Below are 26,340 nucleotides of genomic sequence, written 5' to 3' on the forward strand. Positions count from 1 at the left end.
AAACCTTTCCTATCCGTGTACCCGTCCATATCCCTCTAAACCTTTCCTATCCGTGTACCCGTCCGTATCCCTCTAAACCTTTCCTATCCGTGTACCCGTCCATATCCCTCTAAACCTTTCCTATCCGTGTACCCGTCCGTATCCCTCTAAACTTTCCTATCTGTGTACCTGTCCATATCCCTCTAAACCTTTCCTATCCATGTACCCGTCCATATCCCTCCAAACCTTTCTTATTCATGTTCATTCAAGCGCTGAATATGTTAAAAAAAATCCAAAACTAATAAAGTAACAACTAAGGCCTCAAATTTAAGGTCCAAGATTAAGAACTGAGGCCAAAAACAAAAATTTTCAAAGTCTAAAAGAATAAGACTCCAAGCAAAGCTCGGAGGCCTAACACCACGAATCTAGGCCCGGCGGGCATGAACCCAAAGCAAAGCGCCCACCGAATGGGCAAAGAAAATTCCACTTCTTTGAGATGTTAGCATCAGCTTTAGGGCTGAAAGAGGGAAGGGTCTGAGTGGGTGAGTCCTGGGGAGAGGGAGATGGTGGGATTTATCATGTGGGCATCAGAGAGTGTGTGAGGTGGACATGGTGGAGTGGGAGAGGGGGGCGATGGAGAAGTATTGGAATAATGAGGAGAGAATGAGAGGGACGAAGAGGAAAGGAGGAAGAGGGGTGTAGGGACTGGAGGGGGTTACAGAGACAGGGAGGGGTGTAGGGGCTGGAGGGGGTTACAGAGACAGGAGGGGTGTAGGGACTGGAGGGGGTTACAGAGACAGGGAGGGGTGTAGGGGCTGGAGGGGGTTACAGAAACAGGGAGGGTGTAGGGGCTGGAGGGGGTTACAGAGACAGGGAGGGTGTAGGGGATGGAGGGGGTTACAGAGACAGGGAGGTGTGTAGGGGCTGGAGGGGTTCACAGAGACAGGGAGGGTGTAGGGGCTGGAGGGGGGTCACAGAGACAGGGAGGGGTGTAGGGGCTGGAGGGGGTTACAGAGACAGGGAGGGGTGCAGGGGCTGGAGGGGGTTACAGAGACAGGGAGGGTGTAGGGCCGGAGGGGGTTACAGAGACAGGGAGGTGTGTAGGGGCTGGAGGGCATTACAGAGACAGGAGGGGTGTAGGGGCTGGAGGGTGTTACAGAGACAGGGAGGGGTGTAGGGACTGGAGGGGGTTACAGAGACAGGGAGAGGTGTAGGGGCTGGAGGGCATTACAGAAACAGGGAGGGGTGTAGGGGCTGGAGGGGGTTACAGAGACAGGGAGGGGTGTAGGAGCCGGAGGGGGTTACAGAGACAGGGAGGGGTGTAGGGGATGGAGGGGGGTTACAGAGACAGGGAGGGGTGTAGAGGCTGGAGGGGGTTACAGAGACAGGGAGGGGTGTAGGGGCCGGAGGGGGTTACAGAGACAGGGAGGTGTGTAGGGGCTGGAGGGCATTACAGAAACAGGGAGGGGTGTAGGGGCTGGAGGGGGTTACAGAGACAGGGAGGGGTGTAGGAGCCGGAGGGGGTTACAGAGACAGGGAGGGGTGTAGGGGATGGAGGGGTTACAGAGACAGGGAGGGGTGTAGGGGCTGGAGGGGGTTACAGAGACAGGGAGGGGTGTAGGGGCTGGAAGGGGTCACAGAGACAGGGAGGGGTGTAGGGGCTGGAGGGGGTTACAGAGACAGGGAGGGGTGTAGGGGCTGGAGGGGGTTACAGAGACAGGGAGGGGTGTAGGGGCTGGAGGAGGTTACAGAGACAGGGAGGGGTGTAGGGGCTGGAGGGGGTTACAGAGACAGGGAGGGGTGTAGGGGCTGGAGGGGGTTACAGAGATGGGGAGGGGTGTAGGGGCTGGAGGAGGTTACAGAGACAGGGAGGGGTGTAGGGGCCAAAGGGGGTTACAGAGACAGGGAGGAGTGTAGGGGCTGGAGGGGGTTACAGAGACAGGGAGGGGTGTAGGGACTGGAGGGGGTTACAGAGATGGGGAGGGGTGTAGGGGCTGGAGGAGGTTACAGAGACAGGGAGGGGTGTAGGGGCCAAAGGGGGTTACAGAGACAGGGAGGAGTGTAGGGGCTGGAGGGGGTTACAGAGACAGGGAGGGGTGTAGGGACTGGAGGGTGTTACAGAGACAGGGAGGGGTGTAGGGGCTGGAGGGGGTCACAGAGATGGGGATGGGTGTAGAGGAGGAAGGGTGTTACAGAGACAAGATGGGGTGCAGGGGGATTGGGACGTACAAATATAGGAGGGGAGATGGTTGGAGGGGAGATGGTTTATGCTGGTTGGGGGTTCTGGGTGTTTTGGAGTTTGGGAGAGCTGATGGTACGAAAGGAGTGGGGAGAAGGATGGGGATGTTAGCTCAATGGGACGGTGGGGCTGAGGATCAAGATGGCCGCCCTCCTGGCCTTTTCCAACCGAGCAACAAACACAGTGGGGAGCCAAACTGCCTTCAAATCAGAACACAGGTCACACTCCTGAGGTAGGCATTGGGTGCAAGGGTGCGAGTGATTGGCTGTGCTCTCGTCTTGGTCATCGGCGCCGTCTCCGTGGCAACAGCTTGCTGCGACGCCTCTTTCCTCTGTGGGGCCCTCACCTTCTTCCTGAGCTCCTGGAAGTCTTCAGAGCCCTCATAGGAACTGGAGGAATGGGGGGTCTCCTCGGCCTCATCCCTGGGGTCCAGCTCCTGGGAGGAGTCCCTCGGACTCCGGCTGTGGGGGATGCGGGTTTACAAGAGGGGGTGCAGAGGGAGAGGGGGAAGGGGGAGGGGGGAAGGAAAGGAGGAGGAGCAGGGGGAGGAGGATGGGAGTGGGAAGGAGTGGGAGGGGGAGGGAGAGGGGGAGGGAAAGGGAGGGGAGAGGGAGAGTGAGGAGGTGGGAGGGAAGGGGGAGCGAGGGGGAAAGGAGCGGGAGGGGGAAAGGAGGGGGAAGGAGGGGAAGAGGGAAGGAGGAGAAGGGGGAAGGAGGAGGGAAGGAAGAGGGAGGGAGAGGGAAAGGGAGATGGAGGAGTGGGAGGCGTGGGAGAGGGAGAGGAGGGAGGGGTGGAAGAGGGAGAGGAAGAGGGAGGAAGGGAGGAGGGGAGGGGAGAGAGATGGAGAGGAAGGAGGGGCGAGAGTGGGAGGGGGAGCAGGAGGGGAGGGAGAGGGTGAGGGGGAGGAAGAGGAAGAGAGGAAGGGGAGGAAGAGGAAGAGGGGAAGGGGAGGAAGAGGAAGAGGGGAGGGAGGAGGGAGAGGGGCGAGAGTGGAAGGGGGAGCAGGAGGGGAGGGGAGGGTGAGGGGGAGGAAGAGAAAGAGGGGAGGGGGAGGGGAGGGAAGGGAAATGGGAGGTGGGGGTGACAGGAGGGAGAGGGGGAAAGGAATGGTCAAATACTGTCATATTGCTGAACTTGACATTCTCTATGCTCCCCCCTCCCCCAGAGGGCTCTTTTCTCACCCCTCCCAGTGTTCCCTCCTCACCCCCTCCCAGTTCCCTCCTCACCCCCTCCCACAGCATTCCCCTCCTCACCCCCTCCCACAGCGTTCCCTCATCACCCCTCCCACAGTGTTCCCTCCTCACCCCCTCCCACAGCATTCCCCTCCTCACCCCCTCCCACAGCGTTCCCTCATCACCCCTCCCAGTGTTCCCTCCTCACCCCCTCCCACAGCGTTCCCCTCTTCACCCCCTCCTACAGCACAATCAGAGCTTGTTTTCTGAGCCCAGGATCAATTGGATATTTGGAAATGAAGTACGAAGCGTAAGAAAAGGCGCTGATGTGACATGTGAAAGCGTAAGTCAAAGAGAGATTGGCCTCCACTCACTATGGTGAGGGAAGACAAGCAAGATGGAGCTGAATGTATGAAAATGGATGGTTTGGTTAAATCCGGACTGTTGGCAATTGCATGTAATTTCACTGAAGGGGATAGCAGAAAATGAGGGGCTGAATGATGAGCTCTATTTCTCTTTTACCTGGAGATGCTGTTTTCATTTAACTCATTGCCATACTTGCTCGTGAAGCCCTGTGTCCTCTTCCCTTTCAACCAATACGTCTTCATGTATCCCTTACCCTGGACAGAACAGAAAAGGGGTTCGTCATTCCCAACATGTCTTCATTATCCCCTACCTTGGACAGAGTAGAAAGGGGCTTGTCATTCCCAATACGTCTTCATGTACCCCCTACCCTGGACCGAGCGAAAAGAGGTTTGTCATTCCCAATACGGATCAGTTGAAAAACTCAGCAGACGGAATTCAATCCTGATGAATGGTGAGGCCATGCATTTTGGGTGTCAAACCAGGGTAGGATGTGCACACAGTAATGGTAGGCTATGTTCGACTGTAGTCTGGAGTCAGGGTATATGACAAATAATATGTTCAACAGCACCAATTCTTCAGACCTGAATGTGGATAGTAGATTAAATTTAAAATGCAGCCCTGAACAATAGTTTTCCTGGAGTTAATATCAAACCAGACAGTGGGGATTAATATTCATTTTGGGTGTCTGGAGTGTGGGTGTGAAGAAGGAGGTGTGAAAACTATATGTAATTCGAAGGAAGCATTGTAGATACATTGTAAATATAGAATTGTCCTGCTGTTACCTTTGATCTTTAGTATATAAAAAATGTCATGTAATATTGGGTCGGGAGGCTCCTGTGAGAGTGTCTCATTTTGTTGAATAAAACACTTTTGTATCCATTAGATGTGTCCCTCCAGTGACTTTATTCACATTACATCAGGGCGCTGGGGAGTGTTGGGGAACAGAGGGACTTCGTAACCTGAATGTGGTAACACAGCTTGATACATTGGTGAAGAACTTAGGCTGGGATGGTTCTGTAATGTAGCTGTTGATACAATGCTTTACAACACAAGTGATAAGGGTTAAATACCTGTCACTGGGTAGGAGTTTCCTCAACACATTCTCCCCGTGACTATGTAGGTTTCCTCTGGGGGCTCTGGTTTCCTCCCACATTCCAAGGACATACAGGTTAGGGTTAGTGAGTTGTGGGTGTACTATGTTGGTGACACTTGTGGGCTGCTCCCAGCCCATCCTGCCTTATTTTGATGCAAAGATACATTTCAGTGTATGCTTCAATGTAGTGTGACAATAAAGCTCATCTTTGAAGGTGAATGGGACATTTGTCTTCATCAAAGATCCCCACCATCTGGGTCAGGCCGTCTTCTCACAGCTCCCATGGGGCAGGAGGTACAGAAGCCTGAAGTCCCACACCACCAGGTTCAGGAACAGCGACTTCCCTTCAACCATTCGGTTCCTGAATCGACCAGCTCAACCCCAATCACCATCTCGGTACAACAACACTGTGACCATCAAACACACTGTTAATTTTTGGTTCCAGTTGCGTTCTTTCTTGAAGATCGTTGCTTAGTTTCTGTTTTCCGTGTGTCTCTGATCCGTGTGCCTGTGGTGCTGCCGCGGGTAAGTTTCTTTCTGAACCTACACACACATGGACTTGTGCATTTGGAATTGATTCATAATTGTCGCATTTACCAAGAAAATAACAAACAAGGGAAAATCTGCAGATGCTGCAAATCCAAGCAACACACATACAAAATACTGGAGGAACTCAGCAGATCAAGCAGCATCTATGGAAAAAAAAGGACCTGCCAAAGGAGTTTGACTGGAGACGGCAATTGTATTTTTTTCCATAGATGCTGCCTGGCCTGCTGAGTTCCTCCAGCATTTTGTGTGTGTTACAATGAAAGTAAACTTGATTTAGCCTTTGACTTTACCTGGGCATAAAGTATAAGAGGTGGGACATTATGTTACAACTTAACAAAACACTGGTTAGACTTCACTGGCCACCACTCCACAGGAAGGACGTGATCATACTGGAGAGAATGCAGAGGCGATTCCCGGGAATTCTCTCTGGATTGGAGGACTTTAGTTATGGGGAGAGGCTGGTCAGTTTTCCCTGGAGTGAAGAAGGCTGAAGGGTGACTTTATAGAGGTGAGTAAAATTATAAGGAGCATAGATAGGGTTAATGGATATGTTAATCGGGTTCTGAAAGAGGTAGTGTTAGAGATTGTGGCAACATTAGAAATCATCTTTCAAAAATCATTGGACTCTGGCCTGGTGCCAGTGGACTGGAAATTTGCAAATATTACTCCACTCTTTAAGAAAGGAAGAAGGAAGCAGAAAGGAAATTATAGACCAGTTAGCCTGACCTCAGTGGTTGGGAAGATGTTGGAGTCAATTGTTAAGGATGAGGTGATGGAGTACTTGGTGACACAGGACAAGATAGTACAAAGTCAGCATGGTTTCCTTCAGGGAAAATCTTGCCTGACGAATTTGTTGGAATTCTTTGAGGAGATTGCAAGTAGGATAGATAAAGGGGTTGTAGTGGATATTGTATATTTGGACTTTCAGAAGGCCCTTGACAAGGTGCCACACATGAGGCTGCTTACCAAGTTAAGAGCCCATGGTATTACAGGAAAGTTACTAACACGGTTAGAGCATTGGCTAATAGGTAGGAGGCAGTGAGTGGGAATAAAAGGATCCTTTTCTGGTTGGCTGCCAGTGACTAGTGGTGTTCCACAGGGGTCGGGGTTGGGACCACTTCTTTTTATGATGTATATAAATGATTTAGATGATGGAATAGATGGCTTTGTTGCCAAGTTTGCAGATGGTACGAAGATTTGTGGAGGAACAGGTAGTGTGGAAGAAACAGGTAGGCTGCAGAAGGACTTAGACAGATTAGGAGAATGGGCAAGAAAGTGGCAAATGAAATACAATGTTGGAAAATGCATGATCATGCGCTTTGGTCGTAGAAATAAATGTGCAGACTGTTTTCTAAATGGGGAGAAAATCCAGGAATCTGAGGTGCAGAGGGACTTGGGAGTCTTTGTGCAGAACACCATGAAGGTTAACTTGCAGGATGAGTCAGTGGTGAGGAAGGCAAATGCCATGCTAGCATTCATTTCAAGAGGTCTTGAATATAAGAGCAGGGATGTGATGCTGAGGCTTTATAAGGCACTGGTGAGGCCTCACCTTGAGTATTGTGAACAGTTTTAAGCCCCTCATCTTAGAAAAGATGTGCTGGTATTGGAGAGGGTCCAGAGGAGGTTCACAATGATAATTCCAGGAATGAAATGGTTATCATACAAGGAACGTTTGATGGCTCTGGATCTGTATTCACTGAAATTCAGAAGGATGGGGGGGGGGGGAGGGCGGGGCTCTCATTGAAATCTTTCGAATGTTGAAAGGCCTAGACTGAGTAGATGTGGAAAGGATGATTCCTACGGTGTGAGAGTCTAGGACAAGAGGGCACAGCCTCAGGATAGAGGGACGCCCTTTCAAAACAGAGATGCGGAGAAATTTCTTTAGCCAAAGGGTGGTGAATTTGTGGAATTTGTTGCCACATACAGCTGTGGAGGCCAGGTGGTTGGGTGTATTTAAGGCAGAGGTTGATAGATCCTTGATTGGACATGGCATCAAAGGTTACGGGGAGAAGGCCGGGAACTGGGTTTGAGAAGGAGAGAGGGAAAAAAGGATCAACCATGATTGAATGGTGGAGCAGACTCGATGGGCCAGATGGCTTAATTCTGTTCCTATGTCTTATGGACTTACGGTCTTCTCAGGACTTGAGTGCCTGAGTTATAGAGAGAAGTTGGGCGGGCTGCAAATTTTTTCCTTAGAGCACCTGGAGAATGAAGGGTGACCTTATAATGGTGTGTAAGATCATGAGAGGGGTAGACAGGATGAATGCACACAGTCTTTTTTTCCCCGTGGTTGGAGAATCAGGAAATAGAGGGCACAGGTTTGAGGTGAGAGGGGGAGAGATGTAATAGGAACCTGAAGGGCAACTTTTCCACCTGAATGGCACATTTTTAAGGGGAGGGGGAGGAAATCTCAGGGGAGATATTTACCCAGAGGGAAGTTTGAATCTGGGACACACTGAGGGGATGGTTCAATTTCGAAGTAATATCAATGCATGCTATGTTGCCGTACACTACCCCGAAATGCATCTTGCAGCATTTACAAGGATTAGTGAAATGCAATCGAATTTTACAAAAAAGAATACACGTAAGCACAGACTGACAAACAGCCGATGTGTGAAGGAAGACCAGCTGAATATAAAGATAATACCGAGAACACGAGCTGCTGACCTCTGGAAAGTGGGTCCATAGGCTGTGGAATCAGTTCAGAGTTGATGTGAGTGTAGTTATCCACACTGGTTCAGGAGTCTGATGGCTGAGGGGTAAATAACTGTTGCTGAACCTGGTGGTGTGGGACCCGAGGCTCCTGATGTTAGGATTAACGCCTGGGGGAGGAGTTGGAGGTCCTTGGTCCTTGGTGATTGGGGCTGCTTTCTTGTTGTCGCGATCCACGTAAATGTACTTAATGGTAGGACGGGCTTCACTTGTGCTGGACTGTGATGCGTGACGGGGAATTTGCTGCTTCCTCCATCGGGGGGTTTGGAATCTGACGGGACGGTGAAGGCAGAGACTCTCACAATGTTGACGAAGCATCCAAATGAGTACTTGACTCAACCAGGCCGAGAAGCGGACAGACCCTGTGGTGGCGAATGGCATTGGTTGGGATGGGGCAGCAAGGACATGACGGGCCAAAAGGCCTTTTACTGTGGTGGATGACTCTCGGCGGGTTATCCCGCAGACCCAGCCTCTTGTGGACACAACATGCAAACCAGGGCCTGGCTCGAAGAGCTTACCTTGACGAAGATTTTACCCCGCTCCTCGATGATGTAGGGCTCGTGTTCCAGGTGGTCCTTAGTGGTTTGACTGATGTGGATTTGCATTCCCTGGGGGGGGGGGGAAGGTGGAGGAGAGGGGGAGAGAGGAGAAAGGGGGAGAGGGGAGAGTGTGGAGAGAGAGGGAAGGGGAGAGGGAGGGGAAGGAGGAGAAGGAAGCAGAAAGGGAGGGGAGAGAGGGATGGTGTGGGTGGAGAGTGGGTGAGGGAGTGGGGACGGTGAGGAAGGAGGAGAAGGAAGAATGGGGAAAGGGGATGGGAGAAGGGGAAAGGGGAGGGGGAAAGGGGAGGGGGAAGGGGAAGGAAGGGAAAGAGCAAAAGAAAGGAGAGAGAGCAGAATGAAAGGGGAGAGAGAAGTGAGAATGCGGGGGAAGGGAGAGAGGGATAGAGTGAAGGTGGGGGGAGAGGGATAGAGAGAAGGTGGGGAGTGGGACAGAGAGAAGGTGGGGAGAGTGATAGAGTGAAAGTGGGGGGAGAGGGATAAAGGTGGGGGAGAGGGATAGAGAGGAGGTGGGGGGAGAGGGATAGAGTGAAGGTGGGGGAGAGGGATAGAGTGAAGGTAGGGGAGAGGGATAGAGTGAAGGTGGGGGAGAGGAACAGAGAGAAGGTGGGGGAGAGGGATAGAGAGAAGGTGGAGGGAGAGGGATAGAGTGAAGGTGGGGGAGAGGGATAGAGAGAAGGTGGGGGGAGAGGGATAGAGTGAAGGTGGAGGGAGAGGGATAGAGTGAAGGTGGGGGGAGAGGGATAGAGAGAAGGTGGGGGAGAGGGATAGAGTGAAGGTGGGGGGACAGGGATAGAGAGAAGGTGGGGGAGAGGGATAGAGTGAAGGTGGGGGAGAGGGATAGAGTGAAGGTGGGGGAGAGGGATAGAGAGAAGGTGGGGGGAGAGGGATAGAGAGGAGGTGGGGGAGAGGGATAGAGTGAAGGTGGGGGAGAGGGATAGAGAGGAGGTGGGGGAGAGGGATAGAGTGAAGGTGGGGGGAGAGGGATAGAGTGAAGGTGGGGGAGAGGGATAGAGTGAAGTTGGGGGAGACGGATAGAGTGAAGGTGGGGGGAGAGGGATAGAGAGGAGGATAGAGCGAAGGTGGGGGGAGAGGGATAGAGTGAAGGTGGGGAGAGGGTTAGAGTGAAGGTGGGGGAGAGGGATAGAGTGAAGTTGGGGGAGACGGATAGAGTGAAGATGGGGAGAGAGGGATAGAGAGGAGGATAGAGTGAAGGTGGGGGAGAGGGATAGAGTGAAGGTGGGGGGAGGGATAGAGAGAATTTTGTTAAACTTTGTCAGAAAGGGGTGAGGAAGGGAGAGGTTGAGAGGGACACAGATTCCCACATGTAGTGTGGCTCACTCTTGGGTGTGCAGCGGGAGGGGCATTGAAGAGGGAGTGCGCAGCGGGGGGGATGATTAGGGACTGCTGCGTTGCAGAGGGGGTGAGGAGGTGGGAAGATCACCCTATGGAAGGAGAGATAAGGAGGGATCGCTGTGCTGCGGGAGGGGTGATGACGGATCGAGTGTGTGTGACCAGACTGGGACAGTAAGCAGCATCTGCCTGTGGTCTAGAGTGATGGAGTGTGTGAGAGTCTGGGTGGGGTTTTTGAACGGTCACTCTGGGGACGGACAGTCCCACTCACCACGCCGTTACTTTCCATCCGGGAGGCGGTGTTGACCGTGTCTCCGAAAAGGCAATACCGTGGCATCTTCAAACCGACCACACCAGCTACCACCATCCCAGAGTGAATCCCTGGATTGGACACACCTTCCTGTTAGTTACGGGTCCTGACTGACTCACTCTCCTGCTCTCCCTGGCCTCCAGTCCACTTCACCCGTCCCCATTCACCTCCATCTTCCCTCTCCCTTCTCCACCCCCCACCTCTCACCTCCACTCCCGCCCGGACATTGCCCCCTTTCCTCTCCTCTCCCTCCCTTGTTCTCATCCATGCCTCTCCATCCTCTCCCCTCCCCATCCTCTCCCCTCTCCTCCCAGCACCGTTCACCTCCTCCTCCCCTACCCTCTCCATCCCCCTCACTCTCCCCGCTCCCCTTGACCCCTCCTCCCCTCACCCCACCCTGTCCCCCTCACTCCTCACCTCTGTCCTCCTAATCCCATCACCTATTTTCACTCATCTGCACATAATTCTCCCAACCTTCTCTCGACTCTTCCTTCCCATCCCCGATTCTATCCCTCACCCTCTCATTGGGGTAAGAGGGGTGCCTAATCAGTGGCCGATTAACTGTATGAGCCCACATGTTGTTGAGGTGTGGGGGACCATACACAGTCACCAGGAGAACGTGTGAACTCCTCACAGTCGGCGCTGAAGGTTGGAATCAAATTCAGTTCTCTGGGTTGAGAAGCTCCAATAATATCTTTTCTCTACCTCCCCTCCGTTCTCCATCCCTCCCCCTCACCTCTACCCCCCTCCTCCCATCACATACCCAACCTTTCTTCCTAAACGAAACCCCTCCTTCTCAACCTGATGAACTCATTCTAAACTGTCTCTGGTGTATGTCTACTTTATGTATAGTAAAACAGGTTTGAGGAGAATGGCTAGAGAGTTGCATATGGATCCATTGGCCATTGGGATGTGGTGAGCCAGTGGCCATTGGCTGTTGGTATTTAGTGGACCAATGGCCATTGGCTGTTAGGATTTGGTGAGCCAGTGGCCATTGGCTGTTGGTATTTGGTGAATCAGTGGCCATTGGCTGTTGGTATTTGGTGAGTCAGTGGCCATTGGCTGTTGGTATTTGGTGAATCAGTGGCCATTGGCTGTTGGGATTTGGTGAATCAGTGGCCATTGGCTGTTGGGATTTGGTGAATCAGTGGCCATTGGCTGTTGGGATTTGGTGAATCAGTGGCCATTGGCTGTTGGGATTTGGTGAGTCAGTGGCCATTGGCTGTTGTTATTTGGTGAATCAGTGGCCATTGGCTGTTGTTATTTGGTGAATCAGTGGCCATTGGCTGTTGTTATTTGGTGAATCAGTGGCCATTGGCTGTTGGGATTTGGTGAACACATGTTTTATCGATTGATCATCCATCATGCAATGAGAACCACTCTAGTCATCTGCGATTTGCAGGGGCTAGATGGGTCTGTGGGTACGTGACAGCTGGAGAGACCAGTCCATACTTGAAAAGTTCTTTGGCAGAGTGGACAATAAAATGGCAGCTACATTGGGTTTAGGGTTGGTGTCTCAGCCTCTCCTGGCCAGCCTATGTCTCTCTGCTGCAATTGTCCTTTCCGCTTCGTGTTGCTGCACCCTTGTAGCGGGAGGAGAACCACTTGATCTGATCCTGGACGATGTTCCCATATCTAGGTCGATGCCAAAAGATTTTAGTGGCGTTTTCAGGGTGTCTTAATAGCATTTCATTTGACCTCCACAGGAATGCTTTTCGTCCTGTAGTTTGCCATAAAGCAGTTTCTTAAGTAGCCAATATTGTAGCGTGCGAGCGAGGTGGCCTGCCCAGTGTTACAGGGACAGTACCAGGATGGTGGAGATACTGCACAGACCTATCCAGGGATTCTGTCTTGCCGCTTCATGTTGAGGAGCGTTCTGATCCAGACTGTGTGGAAATGGTTCCGTTTCCTGTCATGCCTTTGGTTCACTGTCCCTGTTTCACAGACAAGTGGGAAGTAGTCTGGCCCTATATACCTTCATCTTTGTCTGGAGACTTCTGCCTCTTCTGTTCCAGATGTTGGTATAAATTCCAACGAAGGCTACGCTTGCTTTGGCAATCCTTGCGTGTACTTCATCATCACTGACAGTGTTCTAGGTCAGTGTGCTGACAAGTGATGTGAACCTGGTCACTAGGCTGGGTCTTTGACAGTCGACTGCGATGGTTGGCTCAGCATATGATTTCCCTGGAACTGGCATTACACCAGTCCTCGTGGTGTTGATGGTAAGCCCAAAGTTGGTACACACAGCAGAAAAATTGTCGACACAATGCTGCATATCATCCTTTGAGCCAGCATTGATTGCACAGTCATCAGCAAAAAGGCAGCCTCTGATAATGTCTCTCGTAACTTAGTTTTAGCTTGTAGCTTCCTGAGGTTGAAGTTTCCCATCAGTGTGGAATCTGACGCCAATGCCTACATTGCCGACTCTGAGGGCATCAGTCAACACAGTACTACCACCAAGATATGGCCCTGCTTTACCCCATTTGAGACAGTGTAGGGCTTGGATGACTCACCATTCTCCTGAATTCTAGCTCACATGCCATCATGGAATTGCTGCACCGTGGTGAGATGTCTATCTGTGAGATGCACCATGTCTATCCGTCTCTATCTATCTATCCATCTGTACCTCTATCTACCTATCTACCAATCAACACCTCTAGTGATCTATCTACAAACGTGCGTAGTTATCCATCTATAGTGTCAAAGGCCTTAGTCAGACAACATAGCAGAAGAATCGGTCAGTGTCAGGAGGGAGAACAGTGGGGAGGGACAAGTGGAGAAGAGAATCGTGTTGGGAGCGATCCCTGCGGAAAGCAGAAAGTGGGGGTAGAGGAACTTATCCCTGCGAGCGGAACAAGTGCTACTCCTCCTTCCTCAAGGCATTCAGGGCCCCAAACGGTCCTTCCAGGTGAGGCAACACTTCACCTGTGAGTCCATTGGAGTCATATACTGTGTCCAGTGCTGCCGATGTGGCCTGCTGTATAGAACCATAGAAACTACAACAAGAAACAGGCCCTTTGGCCCTTCTTGGCTGTGCCAAACCATTTTCTGCCTAGTCCCACTGACCTACACACGGACCATATCCCTCCATACACCTCCCATCCATGTATCTGTCCAACTTATTCTTAAATGTTAAAAAAGAACCCGCATTTACCACCTCGTCTAGCAGCTCACTCCACACTCCCACCACTCTCTGTGTGAAGAAGCCCCCCCCTAATGTTCCCTTTAAACTTTTCCCCCCTCACCCTTAACCCATGTCCTCTGGTTTTTTTCTCCCCTTGGCTCAGTGGAAAAAGCCTGCTTGCATTCACTCTATCTATACCCATCATAATTTTATATACCTCTATCAAATCTCCCCTCATTCTTCTACGCTCCAGGGAATAAAGTCCTAACCTATTCAACCTTTCTCTGTAACTGAGTTTCTCAAGTCCCGGCAACATCCTTGTAAACCTTCTCTGCACTCTTTCAACCTTATTTATATCCTTCCCGTAATTTGGTGACCAAAACTGAACAGAATACTCCAGATTCGGCCTCACCAATGCCTTATACAACCTCATCATAACATTCCAGCTCTTATACTCAATACTTTGATTAATAAAGGCCAATGTACCAAAAGCTCTCTTTATGACCCTATCTACCTGTGACGCCACTTTTAGGGAATTTTGTATCTGTATTCCTAGATCCCTCGGTTCCACTGCACTCCTCAGTGCCCTACCATTAACCCTGTATGTTCTACCTTGGTTTGTCCTTCCAACATGCAATACCTCACACTTGTCTGCATTAAACTCCATCTGCCATTTTTCAGCCCATTTTTCCAGCTGGTCCAAGTCCCTCTGCAGGCTCTGAAAACCTTCCTCACTGTCTATTACGCCTCCAATCTTTGTATCATCAGCAAATTTGCTGATCCAATTTACCACATTATCATCCAGATCATTGATATAGATGACAAATAACAATGGACCCAGCACTGATCCCTGTGGCGCACCACTAGTCACAGGCCTCCACTCGGAGAAGCAATTCTCTACCACCACTCTTTGGCTTCTTCCATTGAGTCAATGTCTAATCCAATTTACCACCTCTCCATGTATACCTAGCGACTGAATTTTCCTAACTAACTTCCCATGCGGGACCTTGTCAAAGGCCTTACAGAAGTCCATGTAGACAATATCCACTGCCTTCCCTTCATCCACTTTCCTGGTAACCTCCTCGAAAAACTCCAATGGATTGGTCAAACATGACCTACCACACACAAAGCCATGTTGACTCTCCCTAATAAGTCCCTGTCTATCCAAATGCTTGTAGATTCTGTCTCTTAGTACTCCCTCCAATAACTCACCTACTACCGACGTTAAACTTACTGGCCAATAATTTCCCGGATTACTTTTCTAGCAGTGAGACCCGACGTAGATTGGGAGACCGCTTCACTGAGCGTCTACGCTCCATCCGCCAGAAAAAGCAGGATCTCCTACTAGTCCACCCATTTTAATTCCACTTCCCTTTCCCTTTCCAATATGTCAGTCCATCGCCTCCTCTACTGTCGTTATGAGGTTGGAGGAACTACACCTTATATTCTGTCTGGGTAGCCTCCAACCTGACTGATTTCTCGAACTTCCAGTAATGGACACCCCCCCCACCTTCACCATTCCCCATCTCCTGTTCCCCATCTCACCTTGTCCTTGCCTGCCCATCGCCTCCCAGTGGTGCTCCCCCCCCCCCGTTTCTTTCTTTCATGGTCTTCTGTCCTTTTGTATCAGACTCCCCCCTCTCCAGCCCTGTATCGCTTTCACCAATCAACTTCCCAACCCTTTACTTCACCCCTCCTGCTCTGGTTTCACCTATCACCTTGTGTTTATCTCTCCCCTCTCCCCCACCTTTTAAATCTACTCCACCAGCTGTTTTCCTCCAGTCCTGCTGAAGAGTCTCGGCCCGAAACATTGACTGTACTCTTTTCCATAGATGCTGCCTGGCTCAGTGGCGGGACCAGAGATTTTTTTCTTGCTGGTGCTACAGTGAGGCTGAATTATTCAGTGATGGTGCTGAAGGATGCACTGTATGGTAATATGTATTCGCAAGGCCAGACGTCAGTTTCAAGCGTTATGTGCCCACTATAAATGCCTCTGTTGATTCACAAGCAACAGCAATTGATAGATCTAATATAGAAGTGAACTGTTACAGTGTCAACGGCATCAGAGACAACCCAGGCTACACAGAGCATAAACAAACAAACCAACAGAGCATCCGACCCACAGCGGACAACGTGAATCACGCACCAATCCCACAATCAGCGTCAAATGCGTGCTTTTCAACTGAAAAACACAACACAAACCCACTGCTATTTGCATTACATAGACAGCAATGCCAAACGATACACCGTTATTAAAGTCAAATAAGGCAAACAACAGATGCAAGGCTTTACCAGGAGTTGGACAAATCGTACTCTGACCATGCAATACCTCAATTAATTCGGCTATTGAATTTAAAACAAAAATCAACAGAATCACTGCTTGGAAGTCTAAACAAAACCAGTAGGCTTAATAGCAGTAAATGTAATATTTTAGGATTTGCAGGAAACATAAGGACTATGGGGTATCCACCACAAAATAATAATAATAATCAGCATTAATCTTGGCCCAAATTTTTAAAAAATCAACTGCACTCACCATTAATGTTTTCAGAGAAACACAATCCGTCTGTTGTTGTGATTGGTGGTGAAAGAATCAATGATTTTCTGGATGTCAAGTGCTTTGGTTCTCCGGCTGTTTATGGCCAACAGAGCCAAGTTGCTGTTCCGAGCATTGCTGCTGCTATTCTTTAAGTAGTTTTTGAGGCGTCTGAGGCAAGAGAAACTCCGTTCTCATGAGGCAAATGTAACAGGCAGAGTCAGTGATATGCAGATTAGTTTGTATAAATCTATAAATGCATCGCGGTAGGGTCTCATTAGAGCTAGAAATTCCTCTGTGTCATTCACTGTCTGTCCTTGCAGACGCCGAACCTGATGTAGCTCTGCAGTCAGGTTCACTTCAGTCACTCCATAGTATTGGGCCATTGGCCAAAGACAATTCTTGTCTAGGAAGAGCTTGTGTTTGGGACTCAATGCTGAGACTCCACTCAGAACTCCCCCAGTCTCAATTGAGAACCGTCTTTTCATTTCAGTCAGAAGTCTGTCTATAACCGGATAGAAACAGTGCTTGTGAAGGTCATCAGAAGATGTGACCGGTGTGCGTTCATTTTGGGCCAAAACAACAAAATCATGTAGGCGGGGGGGTGGCTGGGCCTGTCTCCTTTCATGTGTTCTGCTCTGTATACCAGCCTTGACACACAAGTCCCTAGCTCTTGCCTGAATTTCACTCCATGATTCCTCTCCCCGTTTTGCTGAGAGTGCATCGATAACAGACTGAGCCAAATCCACAGTGGATGAAAGCTCCAAACTGGGAGATTGTAGCTGGTCTGACATGAACTTGGTGACTCGGAATAAATCCTCAAACAGAGTAAGAAGTAAAGCAAACTGCTCGTCAATCAGTCCATTTACAGCTCTGGCCTCTGCTTTCCTCCGTGCATTTGGTTGACCCATAATATCCTGTAGTGTAGCTAGAATGGCAGGGAGTGATTTCCTTATCGCCCACAAAGCTGTATACTGCCATGCCCAGCATGTATCTGACAATTTCTTCAACTCCACTGGCTGTGCAGTTGATTCCAGTTCTCTCTGTTTCTTCATGAAAAGATCGTGGGTCCATTGTTATTTGTCATCTATATCAATGATCTGGATGATAATGTGGTAAATTGGATCAGCAAATTTGCTGATGATACAAAGATTGGAGGTGTAGTAGACAGCGAGGAAGGTTTTCAGAGCCTGCAGAGGGACTTGGACCAGCTGGAAAAATGGGCTGAAAAACGGCAGATGGAGTTTAATACAGACAAGTGTGAGGTGCAGTAGAACAGAGGGATCTGGGAATACAGATACAAAATTCCCCAAAAGTGGCGTCACAGGTAGATAGGGTCGTAAAGAGAGCTTTTGGTACATTGGCCTTCATTAATCAAAGTATTGAGTATAAGAGCTGGAACGTTATGATGAGGTTGTATAAGGCATTGGTGAGGCCGAATCTGGAGTATTGTGTTCAGTTTTGGTCACCAAATTACAGGAAGGATATAAATAAGGTTGAAAGAGTGTAGAGAAGGTTTACAAGGATGTTGTTGGGACTTGAGAAACTCAGTTACAGAGAAAGGTTGAATAGGTTAGGACTTTATTCCCTGGAGCGTAGAAGAATGAGGGGAGATTTGATAGAGGTATATAAAATTATGATGGGTATAGATAGAGTGAATGCAAGCAGGCTTTTTCCACTGAGGCAAGGGGAGAAAAAAACCAGAGGACATGGGTTAAGGGTGAGGGGGGAAAAGTTTAAAGGGAACATTAGGGGGGACTTCTTCACACAGAGAGTGGTGGGAGTATGGAGTGAGCTGCCAGACGAGGTGGTAAATGCGGGTTCTTTTTTAACATTTAAGAATAAATTGGACAGATACATGGATGGGAGGTGTAAGGAGGGATATGGTCCATGTGCAGGTCAGTGAGATTAGGCAGAAAGTGGTTCGGCACAGCCAAGAAGGGCCAAAAGGCCTGTTTCTGTGCTGTAGTTTTTCTATGGTTTCTATGGTTTCTGACAGAGTTTGAAAAGACGTTGTAAAGCAGCTGCACAGTTTCAAAATACTCACCCGCTAGTTGTAAATTGCTCACAACATCCACTAAGACAAGGTTAAGTCTGTGAGCATGGCAGTGTATATATAATGCCTGCGGGACCTCTTCCCTGAACCTCTCTTGTACCCCGTTATTGCATCCGGACATCACTGCCACCCCATCATAACACTGACCTATACACGCGTTCTTATCAATAACACACTGGGCGAGTGTCTGTTCAATGCTTTTAAAAAGTGCCTCTGCGTCCAACCCTTCTGCTGGAGAGAAGTGCAAGAATTCTTCAAGCACTGTTTCGTTATTCAAATACCGCACCACCACTGATATTTGCTCCTTTTTACTCAGGTCTTTACTTTCATCCACCACGATGGGAAAATGTCCAGCCCCCTTGATTTCTGCACTTATCCGACGTCTGACCATATCTGCCAGAATACCCATAATTTCATTTTCGATATCGTGATGGGTGTTTTTTGCATTTCCAGGATTGTCCTCTTTTTTTCTAGCTACAGTCTTATCAAACTTCCCAATTACGCTGAGCAACTCAACAAAGTTTCCCCTATTGCCAGATCCATCATTCTCCCGGTGTCCTCGCTGGGCAATGCTTGGCACGCAGTATAGCGTAGAGACTCAACCACTGCTCTCATATACTCACAATTTTCTTGGACAATCTTTGCATGTCCTTTGTCAAGCATATTTCCCAATCTTGAACCGTCTTGTTTTCTCAATCTGAATTCGGCCCATGCCTCCATCGCAAACTTATGAGCTGCACTTACATGGTGGGTTTTGAGAGCTGTTGTAGCTTTCCGCCAGTTGCGGTAACTGGTGACAGTTAAGGTAGACTCAGAATGGAACCCATGTCCTCCACACGGGAAATGCCTGCGTGCGAAGCAGAATGTAGTATCTTTCGTGATCGAATAGTCCAGCCAGGAGTTCAGGTCAAACCAGCCACGAATAAAACTCCTTTGCTGATTGCCAAACTGTTGCGAAGGGTACTTTTTCAATGCTGGCCGACGGGGTCCTTCCTCAGACTGCTGGCTAACATCGCTAACAGTATTCCCGCTCGCACTAAGAGCAGCTTCATCCACGTTCTCTTCCGAATCCTGCTCCATTTCTTGTTCCTCTACTTCGCCCTCACACTCCTTCGATGAACTGCTGTCGTTCTCCTCCCCATCCCCACTTACTTCTTCCTGCATGTCACTTTCAATTAAGACAGGCTCAGGCACCACTGATTCCTCTGGTTGAGGTCGTTTTCTGACTAAAAATCGATCCATTTTCATGTTCGCCAAAATAATGCACGTGCCAGGCCGACGCTCGCTTGTAAAAGCACAATGTGTGCGTGTGGCATCCGTTAGTCTTGCGAGACCACGGATCTGCGCCTGGATGTAAACTATCAATCTCTCGTGTGAGTGAGAGTGAGTGACATCACCACCTTAAGTGATCTTAGATCAGCTTAACTGATCTGAGGAAAGCAACGGCAAGACATTGACAACGAACGAAGTGTAGAGTGGATCTGACAGAGTTTATAACTTTATTGCTGCGTGGGTGCTATGGTAATTGGGGACACTTTCACTAGATCAACTGGAGAAACAAGCTGTATTCAAAACTATACAGAGAAAGCAAAGCAGCTGCAGTTAATGTCTTGGTGGTGCTACGCTGGTGCTATTGCAATTTCTGCTGGGGCTATAGCCCCAGCTAGCACCACTTTAGTGCCGACCCTGCCTGGTCTGCTGAGTTCCTCCAGCATCTTGTGTGTGTTGCTCAGATTTCCAGCATCTGCAGATTTTCTCTTGTTAGTGGTTTGTTGCTGACATTTCTCCTGCAGCAAACACCATGTGGATAATCCCACACTCTCTTCAGAATCCACACTGGCTCTCTGGTAGTCATCCTCAGTCGAGATGTGATGTGAGACCATTGAGAAAAGTCCCAGCAAAGACCATTGTGACAGACAGCAAAGGTATTCCCTGATAGTTGCCTCAGGACTGTCAGTTTCCCTTTCACTGATATTAGATTAGGTTAGATTATGAGGACACGCAGTCCTCTTTTATTGTCATTTAGTAATGCATGCATTAAGAAATGATACAATGTTCTTCCAGTATGATATCACAGAAACGCAAGACAGACCAAGACTGAAAAACTGACAAAAACCACATAATTATAACATATAGTTACAACAGTGCAAAGCAATACCGTAATTTGATAAAGAACAGACCATGGGCACGGTCAAAAATAGTCTCAAAGTCTCTCGAAAGTCCCATCATTTCACGCAGACGGTAGAAGCAAGAAAACTCTCCCTGCCATGAACCTCCAGTGCTGCAAACTTGCCGATGCAGCATCCTGGAAGCACCCGACCACAGCCGACCCTTGAGTCCGTCCGAAAACCTCGAGACTCCGACCAGCCGTCCGACATCGAGCATCATCTCTGCCGAGCGCTTCGACCCTGGCCCTGGCTATCAAGCCACAGGCAAAGCCGAGGATTTGGGGCCTTCCCCTCCGGAGATTCTCGATCGCACAGTAGCAGCAGCAGCGAAGCGAGCATTTCAGACGTTTCACTAGATGTTCCTCCCAGCTTCTCACGTCTATCTGCATCAAATCAGAATTGTGCACGGTACCCTGCTTAACAAATACAGATATCATTCTGGAGCGGCCACGCGCACTGCGTCGCGCTATCTTCTCCTCCTGATACAGGTGGATGATGGATGTGTCTTTAAACTCTTGCTGCCACATGAGTCGGAAGAGCTGATGGAGCTTTTCTGTTAGCACTGCACCACCTTCCTTATAGGCCTCAGCCGGTATTGCGTTTGATGCCGCTAGAGAGCTGATGTATCGCTTCTGAGTCTCGGCTAGGTCGTTGGAACAACCAGTGCTTCATTGACAGGTACTAGGGGCGATCGCTGGCTTCATCATTTACTCGAGTGACGATTCAGAACACTGTCCACTGATGGAGAATTTTCTTTTTGTCTAAGATCAGCACGTTCCCATTTGCACTAAGGAGAGGGGACGATCCTAATGATGTAAGGCCATAGGCTTCTTTTGGTGCAGCACAGAAATTCTTTTAATCATACATATCTGCATACGCATTATTGCTCAACTAGGAATCCAGATTCCATGCCATGAACCAATGCCATGGGCAGTTGGGATTTGGTGAACTAATGGCCATTGGCTGTTAGGATGTGGTGAGCCTATAGCCATTGGATTTTGGGATTTGATCAGTTATTGGCCATTGGTTATTAAGCTTTGGTGAATCCATGGCCATTGACTGTTGAGATTTGGTCAGTCCTTGTGTTGAGAGTTGGAAATGAAACCATTTGGCGATTGGCATTTGGTAAAACAATGGGCGGAGAGCTGTGAATGATATCCTGATGATTCATTGGGTCACGTTTGTAGTAATTCCCTCCAGTCGGGGATCCTGGGAATCTGCTACTCTATCTGATTACCATGTCCTGACCAGGATCTGGTTTATTCTGCTCCCTCCGAATACGTGGAGTTCAAAGAAACATTTAGGAAAATAGTGTGTGATCTCACAAAATCGAAGTGAGTTCAGAATTTCTGGGGTATAATACAACATCCAATAGTCCAGAATACCAATCAGGTTGGAACCACTGTAGATGCATTTTGCTGCCCTCTCTCTTTATCATTGACTAACTACAGCAGTCAATGGAATATGGTTTAATGCAGAACCCTCTAACCATTGGTTATCCAAACACCAACAGTCCAGGGCCATTGGTTGACAAACCCCAACAGCTAATGGCCATGGCCATGGGTCTTAACTCATGGTTGTTGAAACCCAAACAACCAATGACCAAATGGTTTCATTTACAGCTCTCTTCCCATTGGATGATGAGGTCCCAATTTCAAATGGCCATTCATTCTCGTACGTGACTCCTGCCCACAGGGTGACTAGGATAAATTGACAGTTGGGCCATTGATTTTGGATATACTACCCTTCCCTTTCCCTCAGCCTGCCACCCATATGCTCTTCCTCACCCCCAACACCATCCCCCCCCCCACCTTCTGGCCCTGACCCTGAAGACTCACCCACTCGAATCTGGATATTGTCCCCAGTGGAAGGGTCCTTTAGGTGGTTAATTGAGCTGAGCATATCGACTGCCATGTCACAAATGTGATGGGCGTGGAATGTGGTCTTGTTGGGGACACCAGCAACCACCATGTAGGCATCCCGGATAGTTTCCACCTGTGAGACACACAAGAGAGTGTCGATAAGGCCAGGCACACCTCACAAGGGCTTTGCCTTCCTGATCTCGTTGATGGATGGGAGCAAGGGGAATATGCTATGTAAACATTCACGCTGTAATTGCAGCTTCCTGGCACTGGTGGGGCAGTTAGACTTTAATCCTAGTGGCCCTGATATGCAAAAGCTTTGCAAAGTGAATCTCCTTTGGTATGGGCTTTTGGGTGGGAGATTGAGTGGTGTTGGGGGCGGGTCTTATGTGGTGTTTGGGGCGGAATGTGTGGTTGGGTGTTGGGTGGGGCTTGTGATGAATAGGGGCAATGCTCGGAGACTGGTGGTGTGGCTACGTGAGGGTCAGGACTCCACAAAGACAGCTCGCTAAAGGGTGGAGCTCAAACCGAGTTTTGTGGGGTGGGCTTAAAAAGGAGTGGGGCTCGGTTTGCCAACTGTCTGGGGCAGAGTTGGGTCAACATGGGGTTGTGGCTTGGGGAGGAAAGGCAAAGTGCAGTCAGCTCGGCCGTGCAAGTTAGGGCAATGGGGTGGGGCTACGTGGTGCTTTGGAGAAAGACTAAGCTTCAGGGGCGGGGCTGTTCGGGGGTCCGTCTCAGGGCTTCAAAATACTAGGGTGGAGCTTGGGGTGGGACAGGCTCGCCAGTGGTGTGCTCAGGATGGGGTGGAGCGGTGCTGTGGGTGGCTATGCTGGGGGTGGTACTTGCAGCGGGAAGGGAGCAGGGCTTGGTGTTGAGGGTGGGGCTTGGCAAGGTGGGAGAGCTGTCCTTGTAGGATGGGACTTGGTGGGTAGGGGAGGATCAGATATTGGGGAGGATAATAGTTGTGAAGATCGTTGGAGAAGAAGCGCATGGGGCTTGTTGGAGAGGGAAAGGGTGGGATTGGCGGGGAGGGGTGGGTGAGGGAATTGCAGGCCGAGGTCGGAGGGGAGAGGTGTGGCTTTGAGAAGCGGGCCTTTGTACGGGCGGGGCACCTTGTAGACATTGTGCTTCTCGCTCAGTGTGTCGAAGACGATGTAGATCTCGTTCAACATATCCACCACCTGCATCGGGGTGATGTGGATACAGATCTCGTTGAACTTCACCACGTCGCTGAAGAGGATGGTCACGTCAGGGAAGACCTGGAGGTGGGGCAGTTGGAGAGGGGTGGGGTCAGAGACAGACATCAAACACATCAGCTGAAGATAAGCACCAACTCACCGTCCAGCAACACCCCCACCCAATGCTGCCTCCAAGGCGTGTGGGCACAGACATCTTTTGCTGCTAGCACACAAAGGAATTCAAACTGTGCACAAAAGGTTGTTACCCTCTACCTCGTTGGCATGCTAAGTATATTTCATGATCATACACTATCACATCTCCTTTTCCAGTTTCTGATGCGGACCGTTGAGTTTGTGATGATTTGTGTGCAGATTTCAGGACGTGCTTATTTATACTGTTTTTATTGAAGAAATTACTATGAGCGCACATGTTGTCACTGGGCAAAAAATTGCACAGCACAAGATTTTTGTGCACACTGATCATTACAAATTAGAGGGAAATTGCCCCCACCCCACTGCACCACCCATCATGCTGAGAATCTCACAACTCCCAGTCCCCGTTCTCCACCCCACGCGATATCCTTGCTGAAGGTTACTGTGTAGGCCTTCCAGACGGTTTCTAGATGCAAGGTGCACTGGGAGGGTGACATTAGCGCCAGTCGCACGACACAGAAGTGTCCGTTTCCTGCCTCAATTGCTGGTGGTCAGACTTTACTATGTAAACAGTCACGCGGTAGGTCTGCCCTCCCACCACTGGTGGCACTGTCACCACTCATGTACCCTGTTTACAACGGGAACTTCCTATGCAAACAGTCATGCTGGTGCTTTGGTCTCCTCTCTCTGCTTCCCTGCGGGCTAGGGATAACGCCAGAGTGGCGTGGTGCGGCACCACAATGTGGGGCAGAGGGGAGCGGGACCAATGGGGGGGGGGATGGGCCTGCAGGCTCAATGCCTCCTTCAAGGAGAAGAAAAATAAGGGAGGGACAGAGGAGGGGGAAGGGCAGCATACCTGACAGGTTTCGAGGGCAGTGACGCCCTTCCTGAGGCGGTCGGCCACAGCTTTGGGGATCATGGCGTAGAGGAGGGAATCTCCTCGCTTCTTCTCCTCGTCCAGCTTCTTGATGATCTCCTGGAGCTGCGCGTACTTCTGTTGCTCCTGGAGGAAGACAAGTGCACACGCACAACTAACAAGCGTGCCGAAGGCACCACGGTGGATAGTGAAGAAGTTCTGACCAGGGTTGTACCAGGATCTCAATCAACGTGACAAAGGTGGCAGATGGAATTTATCCTAATTTATTTATTCAGAGGTGGCGTACTGACCTCATTGACACCAGCCTACCCACCTTCAACAACGTACAGTACTGTACGAAAGTCTTTGGCATTCTAGCTATATATAGTTGCCTGAGACTTTTGCATAGTTCTGCACAGGACGGTTACAGGCCCTAAATGCCCGGTGAACTTATGCCACCCAATTACACCATGTGGCTGAGTAACCTACTGACCCCTGGGTCTTTGGACTGTGAGAAGAAACTGGAACAGCCCGAGCAAAGCCCACGTGGTAACGGGGAGAACGTACAAACTCCTTACAGACTGTGGTGGGAATCGAACCCGGGTTGCTGACGTTGTAAAGCGTTACACTTGGCCGTGCCGTGGTTTAACTGGGACAAATGGGAAGTTGTTGCATTTCGGTAAGGTAAACCAGCTTAGGACTTGCATGGGGGACTTTGTAGAAGAGAGAACAGGTAGAGTAGTTCCAGGAAGGTTGTGACACAGGTAGACAAGGCAGTGAAGAAGGCATTCGTCAGTCAGGGCGCTGAGTACAGGAGTTGGGACTTGTTTATTTACTTAGTGATAAAACATGGACAGACCCTTCTCGCCCAACAAGCCATGCCACCCAGCAACCCTAGACAACTTACGGTGACCAGTTAACCTACTAACCCGTACGTCTTTGGGACGTGGAAGGAAACCGGAGCACCCGGAAGAAACCCACATGCTCCCGGGAAGAGCACACAAACTTCATAGAGACGGCATCGGAATTGAACTCTGACCTGCCCGAGCTATAACAGCGTCACGCGAACCGCCGTGCTGCCACGGCGCCCCAGCCGTACAGGAAGTTGGAGTACTGTGTGAAGTTCTGGTTTATTATATCATGAGGGCTGCAGTTAAGGTGGGTGGTCACATTCTTTCTCCCCAGGGTAACGACATCTAAAGGTGAGAGGTGAAAGATTTAGAGGGGGGCCTGAGGGTGGTGGGGATGCCAGGGAATGTGCTGGGTGCAATGTGTGAAAGGCATGTGTACGGGTCCATACGTAAGGATTAGCTTTATTTCTTACATGAGACTATAGGACGCACGAGCAGCTTTGGGCCATTTGGTCCATTGAGTCTGCTCCACCATTCTATCATAACTGATTTATTATCCCCCTCAAGCCCATTCTCCTGCCTTCTCCCTGTAACCTCTGACGCCCTGACTATCCAACAACCTGTCAACCTCTGCTTTAAATATACCCAATGACTTTGCTTCCACAGCCTTCTGTGACAGTGAATTCCACAGATTCACTTCCCTCTGGCTAAAGATATTCCTCCTCATTTCTATTCCATTCTAAAGGGTGTCCTTCTAGTTTGGTCCTAGACTCAGCCACTATAGAAAACATCCTCTCCACTTCCACTCCAGCTAGGCCTTTCAATATTCAGTAGGTTTCACTGAGATACCCCCTCGTACTTCTAAACTCCAGTGAGTACAGGCCCAGAACCATCAAATGCTCCTCGTATGTTAACCCTTTCATTCCCAGAATCATCCTCCTGAACCTTCTGTGGGCCGTCTCCAATACCCGCACAACTTCTCTTAGACAAGGGGCTCAAAACTGCTCCCAATACTCCAAGTGCAGCCTGACCGATGCCTTATGAAGTCTCAGCATCACAAAGTTGCTCTTATATTCTAGTCCTCTGGAACTGAAAGCTAACCCTGCATCTGCCTTCCTTACCACCATCTCTACCTGCAAGTTAACCTTCAGGAAATCCTGCACAAGGACTCCCAAGTCCCTTTGCACCTTTGAATTTTCTTCCTGTTTAGAAGATAGTCCACATCT

At 49.7% G+C, this 26,340-nt stretch overlaps 1 protein-coding gene across 1 annotated transcript in view; it reads right to left on the reverse strand.

Moving 5' to 3' along the window:
• Positions 1-2,235: 2,235 nt before the first annotated feature.
• Positions 2,236-26,340, reverse strand: part of LOC140207562 (soluble guanylate cyclase 88E-like) — a 97,673-nt gene continuing 73,568 nt past the window's right edge. The window contains exons 10-16 of the mRNA XM_072276112.1: positions 24,264-24,410; positions 23,189-23,335; positions 22,053-22,209; positions 10,292-10,401; positions 8,629-8,718; positions 3,913-4,010; positions 2,236-2,679 (exon numbers count right to left, since the gene is read on the reverse strand). Of these exons, the coding sequence (XP_072132213.1) occupies positions 2,421-2,679; positions 3,913-4,010; positions 8,629-8,718; positions 10,292-10,401; positions 22,053-22,209; positions 23,189-23,335; positions 24,264-24,410 (1,008 nt within the window). The 3' untranslated portion in view covers positions 2,236-2,420. The remainder of the gene's footprint in view (positions 2,680-3,912; positions 4,011-8,628; positions 8,719-10,291; positions 10,402-22,052; positions 22,210-23,188; positions 23,336-24,263; positions 24,411-26,340) is intronic.

The sequence above is a fragment of the Mobula birostris genome, chromosome 2 (genome assembly GCF_030028105.1).
Source record: "Mobula birostris isolate sMobBir1 chromosome 2, sMobBir1.hap1, whole genome shotgun sequence".
Lineage (NCBI taxonomy): Eukaryota > Metazoa > Chordata > Chondrichthyes > Myliobatiformes > Myliobatidae > Mobula > Mobula birostris.